Source organism: Branchiostoma lanceolatum, chromosome 2, assembly GCF_035083965.1.
Source record: "Branchiostoma lanceolatum isolate klBraLanc5 chromosome 2, klBraLanc5.hap2, whole genome shotgun sequence".
Classification (NCBI taxonomy): domain Eukaryota; kingdom Metazoa; phylum Chordata; class Leptocardii; order Amphioxiformes; family Branchiostomatidae; genus Branchiostoma; species Branchiostoma lanceolatum.
This window is the reverse complement of record NC_089723.1, coordinates 29134490-29151691: the sequence shown is the minus strand read 5'-3', so window position 1 is coordinate 29151691 and position 17202 is coordinate 29134490. Positions and strand designations below refer to the sequence as shown.

The window sequence follows — 17202 nt, the reverse complement described above, 5'->3', positions numbered from 1 at the left end:
GCCGGGACCCCGAATCATTGTAACTCGAACTTAAAATCAGCACGGGACCTGGTAACAAATAGACGCCGTGCGCTAATCGTGTGAGCACCGGGAGGTAAAGTACCCCCCCCCCCCGTACCCAGCAGTCCACCGGAACAAATTTGTGACTTCGAGGCCCGGCCGGTGTTACGGGCTACGGGCTACGGGCTACGGGCTACGGCGCAAATGTTACCGAGCCATAAGGGGTGTCAGTGTCACGCTAGTTCATAACATGCATCACGCTTCGAAAGTACTTTTGCTAAAAGCACTTGAAGATAAGATTAACTTTTCTCTGTCGCCGATAAAAATGTATTGTGACTGACCAAAGAGTGACTTGTCGACACACAAAAGAGGACTCCGTGTGGACAGTATCTCCTAAGGAGATAGTTCCATCCATCCTACATTAGCTACCGGGACACAAAGGGCAGATAATGTCGCGCGGAAGGGCTCCCTTCTGATATCAACGTCAGGACTAGATGGGGATGGTGTCGCCCGAAGTGTAGACGCCGATCTTATCTGACACGTACCGTACGTACATCATGCTATCGCAATGAAGACTGTCTTTTGTGTGTGTATAAAATATCGTGACAGCAATCTGAACTTCGCTATTTTGTCAGAAGTTTTCCACCCGTCGCCGAAGTTTTGTTTGTTCACGACTTGCTTATCATGTTACATTGAACTAACCAGCAGAGAAAGTAAAGTTTGTTGACGACGAGACTGTGTGTTTTGACGGCAAAGGTTGCTCATATTGACATCGGCAGGTAAACTCAACAAAGATAAAGTGCCCACAGTATGAGAACGTAAAACTCCATCTCCAAGTGTGAAGGCATCTTAAGCCATTATTGGGCATAGCTCTCACAGTTAACGACTGGGCCATACAGAATATCCGATACTTCAGCACCAAGGACAGAGTAGGGAGACTCTTGGACAAGAATTTCACGCCACGTTTTCATTTTCGCTGCCATCTTTCTGTGAATTTACTTCATGGGCCAAACAGGTCTTTGGTACCACCGAGAGGGACAAGTGCTATCATGGATTTTTTGTATCTGCAGTAACCAAAGTTAATTACAAGCCATGATAATTCTCTTTCACGAGCAGCTTTCCTACTGTAAAGCATCCAAAATGGCTTGTTTAATAGAGTTCCTGTGAGAAAATGTTATTTTTCACCGTTTCCATGGCAACCGTTATAGAAATCTGCGTAATTTTATTTCAGAATGTTTTCAAATGTACTTAAGAGGTCTTGTATGATATAAACGTATAGAAAAACCCATGAAATATGGTTGATATTCATTAAAACCACATCGATTAACTTGAATATAGACGTTTTTTGTCCGTTCTATGGCTTTGAGTGACGTCACTTTATCACGTGATAATTCCTATAAAGCTGGACATTTGACATCGTTATCATGCATGATGATAAAGTAGAGGAATCAACCTTTTCAAAAAAGTAAGTCTCCCTTTGTCCCTATGTTTGGTACCAAATTGCTATTTTGAGGGACCTGGCCCATGGACTAATTGAAGTGAACGGTCTTTATCCATGGACGTCCACGAAAATCTTACTCCAATTAAATATTTTGCTCTCACTGACTTGTTTGATTCCGTTGTAAATTTAATTGCACTCACGTGACCATAACGTCAGTATTGTCCACCATGTTGGCTGGTTAATCCTGAAATCTAACAGAAAATTTGTACACTGACGTAATTAAGACATCATACACTTGTAAATCGATTTGCCAGATTGACTTAGGTTCAACTAAAATACATAGAGGTTGTGACGTCACGTGCAAGCACTTTATTGAGCATTTGACCTTGACCGAGATGATCCGTCCACCTGACAGCTGTACTATACGGTACGAGGGGTGATCAATAAGTTCCTATGGGAAGTTCGATTCTGAATGCTTTAAAACTGAGTCAACCCACGCTCTGCAATAATCAATTTGTTCATTTATCATATATATATATATATATAAGAATATACGAGGGGTGATTTATAAGTTCTTGGCCTCACCCAGAAATAACTCAAATTTCGGGGCACAGGTATATAGCATGAAGCCTTTGATCAATATACACCAAATTTCAAACCATCGCTGGCATTACTTTGCAGGCGACACCCAGTAACATATTAGGTGAGAGAGAAGGAAAAAACAAGGAGAATTGAGCTGCGACCTGAAGTGTGCAGGCCATTGCAACTTGCTCTGCTAAAAGTCAGATACCCACGTCGTTCTAAGGGAAATCCTCATGCATGAAACATTTTGAACTTGTCTTTGTATATTTCATGGCACGAGGAACACGACCCACACAGCTCTGATCACAGTTCACCCTTGTTTTTCTTGCCACTTACCTACCGATTTTCAAAAGGACGTCGACTGGAAAGTAATGGTGTGAAGTTTAGTGGATATTAATAAAAGGTTTCATACTATACTATTATACCCCAAGATTTGAGTTGTGCACATTATTTCTTGGTGAGGTCCAAAACATATCAATCACCCCTCATATATCCATATACATATGATAAATGAACAACTTGATTATTGTAGAGTGTGGGTTCACTCCGGTTGAGGCATTCAAAATCGAAATTCCCATAAAGAAAGTTTACATTCCCACATTTGTTCCACACAATGCGACACCCTTGATCCACCTCTGTCAGTATTAGTCATACCGATCAAAGGCATTGAATGCACGATCAAAGACCACGGCACCATGTTATAAAATGTGATGGAGAAACTTTTCGATCCGGAGCACCGTGTGATGGGATAAAAGTTCACACCTCAGAAAAGGATCCGGAGCTCAAGCCTTCTTTTAATCAATGACTTTCACAACGCATTACCTCGCAATGTAAGCATGCTGTTCAATCAGTGTCTAGGTACACCTTATAGTTGGATATAGGCCAGGGTCAAATGCTTAACAGTACGGCATATTTGTGAACATCTGTAACTATATTTACACCGTTACTAAGAAGCGAGAAGAGGCCAAATTCACGTAATTATTAGACTAGTGCTAGCTTGTCATTGTACATATGTATCTGCAAACTGTGACGTTTTCTGTTGTGACCTGTACTGAACCCAGTGGGTATGTGCGTACAATAAAATTCTTCTTTCATTCATTCATTAAAAGGGCAAGATCGTTTCTATGTTCATATACAGTCTTAGATATTCTGTACTGTAGCAACCCTGGTAAAGGTGCAGCAAAAACAAAACTGTTCCTTTATTAATTTTCAGTCAATGAACAAGTATCTCTGATACAAAAAATTAAGACAGCAAGTTTTCTTTGATAAAATCAATCACGGGTAAGTAAAATGAAATGGAAAATATCACTTCACTGATGAAACGCAAATAGCTTAATGCCAAAAAGCTGGAGTTTGTTGGCCAAAGAAAAAGTCAAAACACGATTTTTACCAGTAGTTTTACATGAAATTGTCTGGTTACATGTTCATACAGCGACTTGAAGTTTTGCACAGCTAAAGAGAGTGTATTTGTATCGTTATAAGTAGGGCGGAGAACATGTGCTGAAACCTAGGGACCCTAACAGTTACCACAATTCGTTACATGGTGGAATCGTGTGCACATTTCTTCTCAACTCGTATATAGTTTTGTTAATTTCTCAAGTCAAAGTCAATTTCTGAAATCGACGTTCACTCACGGTTTTAATTAAAGATAATCATTACCGTCCCGTTCGAAGCATGTTATACGCGCTTCGTTCAATACACAGCTAGACGTAAGCTTTCATTAGCAATTGCTTAACTCTCCTGTAGGCTTGTACATCTTTCAAGTGAAATGGCGCCTTGAATTCGAGTTGTAGACGGAAATTATGCAGGATTCTGAGAGAGTATGACAACAGCGTATGAAGAGGTGCTGACGAAATACACAGTTCCACTCGAAACCCCGTCTAAATTATTCTCTTTCTATGATGTGTTTTTTCTTCTTCTAAATATTGGCCTGTTTTGCAGGCGACGACAGAATTAGCGAATTAATCCGTGTAGTGCCCCCGCCGCACAGGCATATAATCATGCCACTCATCATGACGTAAGTCCTCTCCGCCAATGACAGCTCTCCTCCAAGCGTGTATATTTTACAAATTGGTAGCGTCAGCCGAGATTGGTGACGGAAGGTCGTTTATTCTGATCAATTATTGGAGCGACGCTCGCCTGGAATGATCACGAGTTCTGTCGGTGTTTCTGTTCGCCCTTCATGTCATCCTTGGGAGAACGCTCAGTCATGGAGGTCCCGTGGATGGGGAAGATGTGAGCTAGTACTCCCCTGCATGGCCCCTAAAAGAAGGAGTCGTCAGTAGAGGCTGTTACTCCCACATCGGCGCTAGAAGGGCAGCCGAGCGGCAGGAGACAAGACGACGGGTTGACCCATCTTCCCAAAATGCTGACTACGTACGTACACAGTCTACATTACTTCTAACGATTACGGTCAAGCCTAGAAGCCGGCGCTATACAAAACGCTAATATTGACCTATTTTAGTATTCTATAGTAAAAACATTTTATTTAGGTCAAAAAGGACTGTCAGTGTCAGTTCCCAGTGCGTTAGTTGTACTGATGAAAAAATAGCTAACATGGAAACTCGCGGAGTTCAGCATTATCATGTCATTGTCTTGTGTTTTATTGCACCTGACTGGCCATGGTAAGAGGCAAACCACGCTACTGTCATCTAGATGTATTTATGCGTTTTTCATCCCACAGGGACGCCAACCTGTGTTTCAGTCATGTTTTCCAGACCAGTCCGAATTCATTGATATTCACACACGGTTTCTCAAGGTCATGTAGGTACATACACTACTGTCCTCGAAAGCGTACGTTTTCCCTTGTCGTTATGCACCTGCTGTGCGTTATCGAAATATTCTTTCATAGTGACTAGCTATTATGATAAACGTTAGCTGTTATAATGTGAAGTCTGTAACAAACAAATAAATCATACACAGGAATGAAACATGTTCAATTCTCTATCGCAGACAATTGTCATCTCTATGAGACATTCGCTAACATTATGATTAGTACGGAAAAGCGCTCTGATTTCAAAATGGTGATTTGGGGCTCTCCGCATATAGCTCAGCAGTCATACTTAGCTCTAGAAGATTAATTACGTTCTATGTGTTGGACTGTAATCAGATCACGACACTAGTGAATTCCATATCAGTGTATGGAAACCTCATCCGCATGTAAGTTAGCAAATCGGATATATTCGCCTTTATGTTTTTCAAAGAACCATGTAAACCGCCCCATTAAGAGAAAAATAAATGAACAGAAAGCTGAGACCTGTAATGGGTAACATCTTCTCTATATATTGGGTAGTTGAACATGTTTAACAGAAGACAGAGACATTCGCCAAAGTACTGAGGCTTCGTACTATTTACTAAAGTGCATGACTCTGACGATTTGTACCAATGTTCAGTTGCGCTCATTCAAAAGAACGCCTCCTTGTAGCACAGCATACAATTCCCTTGGCAATTGGCAGAACTAACGAAGAATATCTTAGTGACAATGTTTCCAAAAGTTTAAGTTTTCAACATCGCAAGATTTCATTGACTCACGTTATATTTGCTATCGGGCCACGTGCACCTTTGGCGCGCTAATGAAGTGTTAGCACACTAGCTTGTGTTGTGTTCCATGTTTCTTCAATATTTTATCATTCTTTTTTATAACTTGGTGGCTCGTTATGAGGGTTTAATTGCAAACGCTATGTCCCACTAACGCGACTTTGCAAGATTTCCGTACGCCAACTTAAGATCATTCTGGAGCCACCAGGCGAAGATGTTACCGTGATTTTTAAGCTCCAACACGATTGTTGTTTACACGAGCAACGAAATTTACGACGGGTCACGAAATGATGAAGTAACGTGTCTAAGATTTAATAGACCATACAGGATAACCCTCTTGCGGCCCGGCTCGGTTAAAACCACAACTGAGGATGCCACACTGATGATTTAAAGAAACAATGCGCGCGCAAATGTTGATAGACAAGCTGGAGCGCCGTGGATAGTCTCGTTACGACGCTTTCTCTTCCAAACATGATGTAACGAGACTCTAGGGAGGCAGCCCCGTGCCATCGCGGGCGCACAGAGAAGACATGAGCCACAAGTCTGAGAAATGGAAAAATCGATAAAGGCACCCTGGCGCGAGATGTCTCCTAACCAATGCTCATCTTTTTAATATGTAGCCAAAAAGGGTCACTGGCCCGACAATGGATACAAAGACAGAACCATAAAACAGATAGGCGCAACATAACACGGCCGAAAACGCAACCTATGATGGCGTTTTTGATGTCTTTTTCAATTTTTGATACTTTGGATTGTACCAAAAGTCATTTCGTGAATAACAGCGTGACATACTGAACATTGCCTTTTAGTATCCTGGAGGATTTTGGAAGAGAATATTGTCTCGTTTTTATAGCCCATTTCATTTCTACATGGCTATAAAAAAGAGGACATGTACGGGGAAAAAAGCCAGTCTAGAAATGGGATCCTTATCAACATCTGCCTGAGGACTAGAGCACCGCTGATAGCTGTACTCATTCCTTGTCTAGCGCCGCTTGGTAGCCCGGGGGGAAACGCTGAATGGGCAAAAGCAGTAGCTCATTGAGCAGTAGATTCTTCATTCAACTAAATGTAACACATCGTCTTTGAGGTCCGCCAAAAGACGTCAATGTTGTCTGATAGACGCTTATTTTTCTACCACCCACCATCGGCGAATAGTCAAGATTTTAAGAACGATACGTCAAGAATTATACACAGAACATGGTATTACGGGAAAGGGGGCTTTGCATGTATTTCTGAATAAGTGGGGACACAGGCTGCATTTTAAACTTTCGACCTCATCTGCCTAAAAGGGGGCTATCTCTGCATCGTTTCAGAAACGGTAAACATGATTGGCCGTGTCATGACGATGCCGCCATCGGTATACATTACCAGTAATTACAAATCAGGCTAGCTACGGAAGAGTCATGGGAATCTAAATGGATCTGTGATGAGGGTGTGTATTCCATCGCCTCAGTCTAGTTTAGCGGCTATCACTTTGTATGGGTGTTGCTTGGTGCAACGTCATAGGTTAAGGATGCAAAAACAATCGATATATGAGTGCTGTGTTATAAATGTAAGCATCAGTATTCTGGGAAGGCTGTAGGTTTTAATGCGCCGGCGCCATGTTCACCCAGGAGGTTAGTAGCGTCCGGCTCTTATTGGAGGAGCTTCAACCCTCCGCTGGGCATCGCACCGATCTGACAGATCTCTTCTCTCAGAGATGGTACCAGATCTCTCTAGCGGCTGACAGAATGTTGTGTCTGTGTTGTACGTGTGTGGCAAGAGGCCTGGAATTTTCTTTCTTCTTCTCCTTCTTTTCACGATGAGGAATGTAGAGATGGGGACCGACCCTAAGCTACATGTACCGACGGTGTGCGAAATCTGTGAGGATCTCGACTGGTATGTAACGCTGATGTCGGTAGACAGTGACGGCGATGGGTATTGATATGTTGATATGTTCTTATATCTCCACAAAAAATGGAACCTAATGTGTGATACACCGAAGGAAATCTGTTAAGGTAAACTGAGATTTGTAGGTACAGATGTCTATGATAGTGTATGATATGTGGTGAATCCGTTCTTCAAATATTAGTAAGAATATTTTCAAGGGTTTCTCGTTCTGGTTCAGTCAGATTTTAAGGCCGAATCGCGACCATACCTGGGCCGCCCTCTGCGCGAATATTGCTGCCGAGCTTTGAAAAACACCACGCTTTCTAAAAACTGGTGATTTCAAAATTCTGGACAAAAAAGAAAATATAATTCTGTGGCAGCATCGCAATAGAAGCTACGGTTGGGTTGCTCTGCACTCTATCTGCTGAAAGGCAAGTGGGGCTGCCGCCCAACCATCTGTACTCAAAAGGTGACACCGTCTCCAGGTAAGATACTGACAGGTGTTTTTTTGTCTACTTCCTCCAGGCGTGCCACCGAGCTGACTCCTGTCCCTATCGGCGGTGGCGGGAGAATGAAGAACACACTCGCCGAACCTGTAGAAATCAAGGTAGTTATCGACAGCGGCACTCCTCAGAGCCCGAGGGAGCCCATGCAAGTAGAAGCTCCCGGGGAGCACCAACCTGTAGTGCACCTACCCGACAAGCGCGCGGAGCCGCCCGGGGAAAAACCGCGCAAGGACCTGAAGCGGCCGTCCAAACTGAAGGTACCCACCAAGCAGGAAATGAAACAGGAGAACCTCATAAATGGCTCGATGGCAAAGATGCAACAAGAGACGAAATCGGCTCCTGCTACACCTATGGTCACGCCATTCCGCACGCGGCACAGCGCGAAGGTCTCCCGCACGAGTATGGGCAAGCCTGACATCCCTCGGTCACTGGGATACAGAATCAGGAAGAGGTTTCTCTCACTGTTCTATCCAGCTGACACTAGACTTTCCTTGAAACTTTTTGGGAGCAAGAAAGCGCTGGAGAAGGAAAGAGAGAGGCTGCTGGAATCGGGGGTTTGGATCATACATCCTTACAGTCACTTCAGGTAGGTTTACATCTTGACTTACTGAAGAAGGCATCTTGAGTGGATAAGTTAAAACTGTCAAGGGCTATCTTCTTTAAAGAAGGCTAGTTAAAGAAGATGTCAGTATCTGAGCATTACTTACTTATATAACTCTGTAGCGTCATTTGCGCCCGGAGATCTTTCGGATATACATACTGTTCAGATGAATTTTTCACTGATGTCCCTTCTAGAGGTTTGGATTGCAAAGATTTTGAAGCTTCGGTAAATATGTCTTGTAAACAAACTCTGTGTTAGTAACTGATTATTCCATCTTATTTCGATTTTCTTTGCTTTGGGCTAAATTAATTTATTCATTTATCGGTCGTTTTATTAGGGTACACATATCGCTACAAATGCAGTTTTCAAGGGGCCCCGTGGGTGAACAGAAATCAATGAAACACAATTATGCATAATTATATAAGACTAACAAAGAGCCAACTGAAAATTGTGTCTGATAAGAAATTATGCATATGACGTTTTGAAAACAGACTGGGATTTATATTGAATATAAGCAGGGCAACCTGTAGAATCTTACGTGTCGTAATTTACTTATCTTATGTATAAGACAGGGTAAGAGAATCGTTAAAAATCGAATCAATGTTGTTTTGGATTTTGGAGTAGGGCTTTTCGTCTTCTTCTTCTTCTTCTAAGAAAAGAAGCCAAGCCCAACTCGTCTAGATGTAATGTTATCCAACACTAGTATTTGAATGTAGCCTCTTGTACAATAATGTCAAGCATAGTTCTTGTAACATCTATTTTTCCTGAGTCTTTACCTCGTCTGTTTCGTTTCACAAGTCCGCGTATACTTGGAATTGTTTTTAAAGATCTCGCTCAATGCAAGGTCGTAGGGGGCCACTTCTTTAAGCATTGAAGTAATTGACGTGATTGGTTTAGACTGAATGTGGCTAAGGTGAGAGATAGCGATGTATGTTTGTTTTGAAGGTTTGTAGGTTATAATCGGGGGGAAAACAGTGGGCTGGGAGGGAGTTCCATAGTTTTGCTGTTTGTGGAAAAAGGCTGTTACTGAGAATTAGGCTTTAGACTTGCACACACATCTATCATTGAAATTCAGAGATAAAACATTACAACGTGGCCGTAGACTGATACTTGTCGGTGATATCGCTCTTTTTTCACAAAAAATCCGGACCGATCCGGTTTGAAGTGAAAACATGCAGACCTCCACAGTGTTGACCTCATGAGCATAATAAGTACTTCTAAGGGGAGTAGGTACCCGAGGGGGTAATTATCAGACGACAAAACACGTGAACAGTACTAGAGTCCCTTAACACCAAAAGTGCTCAACTGTAGGCAGATTTTAAATGGAACACGCTGTTATCTAAGCAGCTATCATGTTACAAGACTGATTGCACCTGCAGGACATTTCCACGACAGTCTTGACGCCAGGCCCCCGATCTCTATGATATCTATCGTCAGGGTCTAAACTTTGGAGTCGGCCTCTGTAGGCCCTAAACAGTCTGGCATCTAGGCTATTTTCACGGCTGCAGAACCATTAGATGTTTATGATCGATGTTGTTTGTCAGGAGGAAGTTGTGTCTACAAAAGTCCTTGATAGTCTTACGTTTATCATTGTTGTTTGTTCTAGCGTGGCACAATCTTTCAGTAGGCTACATAGTTAGTTTTCAATCAACATCATTTTGTGGGATCAAAAAATAAAATGCATATTGTACATATGCTATTTAGGATATTTTGCCATCATCTACAATTTTGCCATATCAATGTCAACCCCCAAATGCATATATCAAGGCTTACAAACGAAACCAAAACATACCAAAGGTATCAGTTACTCAAGCAACTGAATACATTTGAAAACGGTCATGACGGTCAGATGTTTCAGGTAGCATCTACTACCTTTCGCCAGTGACTGGACTTTCGCCAGGGATCCAAACATATTCAGTTGTCTATATTTGAAACATGGTTTCTCGCTCTTTCGACTTTTCGCTGTACGAAAAATGACAAAAAACGACTTCATCGTAAGGGACTTAAGCCAGTGTCACCCATATGGCCCCAGGAACATATGGAATTCATCAGAGTGGATTATGACAAGAGCCTAAACGCTGAGATCAGATTTAGTGCCGATAAAAGTAGATTAATCATCATATATGTACCTTCAAGCAATTTAGAACTGTAACTATTTCTCCTAGAGTGGCCCTGTCCGTACCTTTTGTAAGATTTACATTGGAATCTTTTCATTTCTACTCACAAATCCATCTACTTTTGGTAATCCAAAAGCCGATGCAAGAGGAAATCCCTATAAATGTGATCCATATGTCCGATCACTGGCAGTGCGTCAAGGGGATGAGCTGTAATGGGGTGGGGGTTGTCACGCCAGACGTACACGTACATGATGTGAGAGCCGGACGCATTCAGCTGTGAAGGGTTTTCGTGTCGAAAATGTTGGTAATAGGCCTGTAGACCTATACGATACATAGCCTGAACTGCTAACATTACATTTGAAATACGTTCGAATTTTGCAACGTTGCATCCGACTCAAAGTTGATTTGTGGATGGGAACAGGTATAAATTTATGATCTGTATGCACTCAAAATATGTATGCACTAAAAAAATGTGCGTGCGGAATTATAACTGAAATTGCAAGATATATACACACACACTGACGTCACACCACTCACCCGTAGTTGTCCTACAAAATGCCATCAAATTTCAATCTACATATTCATGAAACCTCTTCACATATAGCGAAATTTGCTTATTTTCGGCGTGTTTCTACTCCTGAAGTGCATTCAAATTCTGTTCTAGACTATCAAACATTGTTTACCGTTATGTAACGTTACATACTGTATTGTCGTTACAACGGGTACGTGTATATGGGATCATGAGGGCCAAATATAGCGTGGTGTTGGCAAGCGAAGGACAAAAAAGACGAACAGTCTCGGTTTTAATGATGGCCCCTCGGGGCAGAACGGCAGCGTGTAACTCATAGTAATGTTGACACTGTTACCGAGGAACCCAAAAGAAATAGAAACACCGTGAAATAGATCGAAGCGCTCCCACAACACTCCAAAGACACTTGTGAAGTGGACTAGTAATGTGTTAACGTTTCTTCTTCTATTGGGTGATTGCCAGTGCAAATGCGCCAGGGACCGCGTTTCTTCGAGTGTGTAGGTGGTATCTTAAACGTGAAGAAGTTTAACGCCCGAGGCTCTTGCATACGGGGGCCTTTCGGCTTAACGTCCCGCCCGAAAGGATCAAAGCAATGCTTCTACAATAATTAGAAGTACAAAACGTGTGAAGTGGACTTTGGCCTAAAAAAAATAATGTTGTGTTCCAGGTTTCAGTGTGTGTGTGTGTGTACATGTGTTTCCGCACCACTCCAGGCAGCATAACTCAAGAGCCTCTTGATGGATTACAATGATATTTGATATGTGGGCGGGTGTTGTGAAGCCAAAATTCAAGGTCAATTTTGGGCCCCCAGGTATGTGACCTTGGTACTGCAGCAGAACTTCAATTTTTGTATCTTTTGACCTGGACGTGCTGTGGTCTTGATTTTTGGGTGGCAGATAGCTTGTGATGTAGTAAAGAAGTTGTGTAGGGTTGACTCCCCTAGCAGCTTCCTCTGGAACTGCAGGGGCGTTTTTGTGAAAATCTTCTAAAGAGAATAACTGAACAAAGGAACAACGGATTTCCATGATGTTTAGTATGCAGGTAGCTTAAATAGAGATATACACAATGAAGTGCAAATTATGCTAATTGGGACTTAATTTGCATAGCTGATGAGGAAAATCTATATTTGCAGTGTTTTCCATTATCAGACTCAAATACATGTAACGTATGTAGTCTATGGAAAGTGGATCATCAACAGATACCAATTATGCAAATACGTTCCTAATTTGCATAATTAATGCAAAACACCATTACTCATCTAATTGGAAAATTATAGGACTGTCAATATGATACTTAGGATGCAGGTAGCTGAGACAGAAATATACATAATGAAGTGCAAATTATTCTTATTGTGATTTGATTTGCATAGCTAATGAGGAAAATCTATATTTGCAGTGTTTTCCATTATCAGACTCAAATACATATAACATATGTAGTTTACGGAAAGTGGAGCATCAACAGATACCAATTATGCAAATGAATTCCTAATTAATGCAAAACACCATAATTCATCTAATTGGAAAATTATAGGACTGTCAATATTGCAACATGTAAGTTAGATGAAGGTGTTTATGACCAAGCATATATCATGTAAATGTGAAAGTCATTTGCATGAATAGAATTGTTCTTGGAGATATGAGGTCGTGGAACTCAAGTTTTTCTTTAGATTTCGGCCGAAGTAATCCAACAAATTCAATCTAGCAGTGTAAAACTGAAATGCATCAGGCACTCGGTCTGGTTTTTTCAACATCACATTGTAAATATACAGATATACATTGTACAAGCATAATTACACTGATTGAACTGAATAAAGAAGTACATTGCATTGTTTACTACACATTCCTAAATCTATTCAAAGCCCTCATCTGTTAACAGGTGTCTGATACTGGAAGTCTGTTTTTAATTTCATCACTCAAATGTCATCAGATTGAAGATTTTATATCCTTTGCCAGTGGCCGACCAAAAACAAGGCTAGTGTCGGCAGGTTTTTGCTAGGGTCAATCGGATAACCGGAAACACAACATTTGTTTTAGCCCGTATGACTGCAGTGTACTGATCTATTTTGCTCCTTAATTTAGTGAATTCTATTTCTGTAGCTAAAATTCAAAAGTCAGTAAACCATATCAACATCCGCCCATACCTGTACAAATGTTAAAACGCCACTGCATAAAATGTTATTAGCTGCGTAAATAGGTCATTCGCTCGCCTGCCCAACCTTTTGAATATGGCGATGTTACGCCAATGTATTTTTGATTACATGTTAAACACTGTAATACATGCTAACCAATACCACTAAACCCCCTCGGGTACTCCAGAAGGACAGATGAATAGCGTAATGACTGGGCGTTCAACCAATAAAACACGGTGTCAAGAGTTGTTCTCCACTTATTAGCCATTAACTCGATCAATGCCCAGATCCAATGAGAACACGCTGTATTTCACAGTGGATATGTATGGGGAGAAATATTGAACATTGGAGTTTTTCTCAAGAGGAAATTAGAGGTCGCACGGTCTGATACTTTTAATGGGCCCTATGACCCTATTTGAAACGGGCCCATAACACACACTAGAATAATCGATAGTTTTACCCCGGAGCAGACAGTGTATCATCACCGTTTCTACGGATTATAGCCATGTTCGGTTCGAAAATAAAATATAGGGCGGTTGGATCGATACTGATTACTACGCTGTGTCAGATTTATTATATCTAAGCACGTTATGAATCGAAAATGACTCGCAGTTTGCCTGTGGAAATTAAACTTTAGGGAGTGTGACAAAGTAACGCCCGTCTTATTGTTGTTATCATTGTAGTTACGGCGCATAGTAACATGGTGCAATCCCAAATTCAAAAGCTATACGACGCTGAAATGTTGGTTCTTGCGTTGAATGCAGGCAACATTATGACTTTTTACTTTCAATCGGATTCGGTGAGTAACTGTCGGTGAGTAATTGTGGAGATATAGTAACGCCCACCTCATTGTTGCTACACTTGAAGTTACGGCGCACAAAGATGAAATATCATGCAATCGCAAACTCAAAAGCTATACGAATGAAATGTTGGTTTCTGAGTTGAACGCAGGCAATATATTGACTACTAGTATTCATTTTATGAGTCTGTCTGTGAATAACTATGGAGACACTAAACTGACGTTAATGGCGCTACCATTACTCAATAAAATGAAATATTGTCCAATCGCAAACTCTAGATCGATAAGACGCTGAAATGTTCGTTTGTGCGTTGATAACGGGCGATAATTTGATTGTCTAGTTTGCAATTTTGTTGCGAGTTAGGCCATGTTGGTTATATGGATGACATCGGCGCGCGTATTGATTTTCGTCCGTTTAGGTTTTCGGCCATACTTTAATTCGTACATAGCAGCTGCAATATGATGTTTTACACAATAAGCTATTCACATTTCTCAAATCAAGTACAACAGATTTTAAGAGTCTCTATGGTACAGACAAATTTGAATATATACCCCACAACCCCCACAATGCAAAAATAGGTAAATATATACAAGATTGCTTTGTCATAAGAAAAAATGCCAAAACTAATGATTAGCCCAACTCGATTGTAACACTATATCAAAGGCTTATAATAGCCCTTAGTGTATTAGTAATTAGGATGTTTAGTATTCTTCTACACCTGTATTTTGTATCAATTTCAATAGTTGTTGCCATACATTGTACCGTGCACAATTGTCGTGAGATAAAGTTCTCTAATATGAGAAAATATATACTGTAAATTGCAACAACAACAAAATCGGAAAGCGGATACTAATGTCGTAGAATACCAAAGTCAATTCGAAAGTCAAAGAAGTGATGTGAAAGAACAAAAAGGAAGAATCTTTTATTCGGTATACTATACTTAACTTGTTTAATTTTGTTCCTCCTTCCTGAACACGTAGATTTCATAATTTTTGCCAAATGTTTTTATATTCGCACGCTCGCATCAGCTTTGGGGTCCCCATAGGATGTCATTCATATACATATGTAATTAGATCAACATGTACTGGGGTAGGGCACAGAATTGACGTTATTTGGGGAAGGTTACCATTATAATTAGTCAGGTCAGCCGCACGGAGCACCTTGTTCGTCTTCCCGGTCGTTACCGTCTTCAATAGTACCACGGCATCACTTCTCACCATCCACTCGACTGAAAAGAAAAATAGCAGTACAAACCTGGTGTGTTACGCCATGCGACAGTTTACCGGCTATGCAATACAAACAAACAAAACGACCGTCTCCAGTAGTGTCGCGGCATCACTGTCTTTGCTCAGCACTCGCTCGACTGAAAATAAATATATAGCAGGGAAGAACAACGTAAATCACTTGTCAATCCAATTACCATTACCCCACGAAACACGATCTCCCAATCTATATATTTTCAGGCGGAATTTCTTGGGTAGTCCATCGCGAAATATTTTTGCTTACGGGGCATTTGATGAAGAAAGTACGTACCGATCAAAATGAATTGTCTCCGACATATAGGATTGATAATCAATATTCAACCAGGATAAATGGCAGATTTAATAAAAGGAGAATCGAAGAGAAGTGGATGGCAAACAAAGGGGGAAATTATCCGTTATACGCAAAATCGATGCTCTGACTCGCATGTTAGGATACGACAAACTACATTTTATGGATGACATCAGCGCGCTCATTAATTTTAGCCTCCACATGGTCAACATAAAGAGAAAGTACCAAACCGGGAAAACGATTGTGCTTGTAGGAGTGACACTAGTGAGGTGGTCATGACTGTAGTTGTACAAGTGAAGCTAGTTGGATAGTTGTAAAAGGGGCACCACTGTGGTAGCCATGGGTGTAGTTGCCAACTTGGGAAGTGATACCAGTCTACCACACTTCTTGAATACAGGAATAAAACTTGTTGGATGTGATGCCATGTGTCGTTTCAATTTTTGTTACAACGTTTGTGGTGTCTATTTTGACAAATTAGCCATCTTGTTTTTTTACTCATCTTGTTTTTCAACCTCTTTGATCTCGCATTAATTTTTTGAGTTTTTAGAGGATATCGTCCATAGAATATACTTGCTGTGGCCTTACTGTTCGTCAATTCTACCCACTTGTACAAGTACTGGCACGGATGTGACCTTGGGGAATTTTCACGTACTAGTCATTTCTCAACGCCGTGGTTCTAATTACTAGTGTTGCGGTTGTAATAACAACGTACTAATATCTGGCTGATCTGCATGCATTATCCATCAACGTTGTAACGCTTCTGGAATAAGCATTCGTTTTCATGTCGTAATATAGGGGACAGGGGGTCTAGCGGATTAAAACAGGTTTTTGGTTTTAAAGCATCATGTATAACTATATAATTTCCAACATTGTGTGAAAATGGGATACATTTGTATTTTAGATATTGCACAATAACAGTCTTTGTCGAAGGATGAGCAATCCACCGTCTTTATGACGTATTTAATGTAGATAAAACCCGCCTCGGCGAACAGTGGATCATTAGTTGCAAAAAGTCTCTCTGAACTTTCTGCAACTTATGAACCACTGCTCAATTTACATGCTCAACTGAAGTCCCATTTTGTCATTGTGTCAATTTACAGTTGAATCCTGCTTCAAAATGCAATCTACATACACAGATGAACTTTCAAGCTAAGGTTTTGCTTGTTTGCAAATTCGCAACAAAATAGTTACTCAAGCAACTGGATAGATTTTTGGAAACGGTCAGACATTTCAGGTAGCATCCACTACCTTTCGTCAGTCACTGGACGAGATTGATAAATCACCACGTTTTAAACCCAAAACTATAAATTGATATGTAACGTTGAATAAGGTGAAGACAAGTTTAGATAGTCCAATAGGAAACAAAAATAAGACAAAACAAGACAAAGCTGATGCTAAAGAGTCGATTAGCCCCTGTTGATTGAGTACAGGAGCTAATTTTGTCCGATCGCGGTGGTGGGAGAGCGAGGGTCCAAGTTAAGCACCAGAAAGTTCGACGCGTGGACCTCCTTTCCTGATTGTGCATTCGCTTATATATTGCC

At 41.0% G+C, this 17202-nt stretch overlaps 1 protein-coding gene across 4 annotated transcripts in view; it reads left to right on the top strand.

Annotated features, from left to right (window-relative positions):
- Positions 1–4225: 4225 nt before the first annotated feature.
- LOC136428438 (potassium/sodium hyperpolarization-activated cyclic nucleotide-gated channel 2-like) overlaps positions 4226–17202 on the top strand; it is a 38791-nt gene continuing 25814 nt past the window's right edge. For 2 of the 4 annotated variants that reach the window (XM_066417934.1, XM_066417932.1), the window contains exons 1-2: positions 7143–7438; positions 7955–8521. In XM_066417934.1, coding sequence (XP_066274031.1) covers positions 7362–7438; positions 7955–8521 — 644 coding nt within the window. In that variant the 5' untranslated portion in view covers positions 7143–7361. Of the gene's footprint in view, positions 4400–7141; positions 7439–7954; positions 8522–17202 lie in introns of those variants that run through there. The other 2 variants (XM_066417935.1, XM_066417933.1) reach the window with 2 other exon arrangements.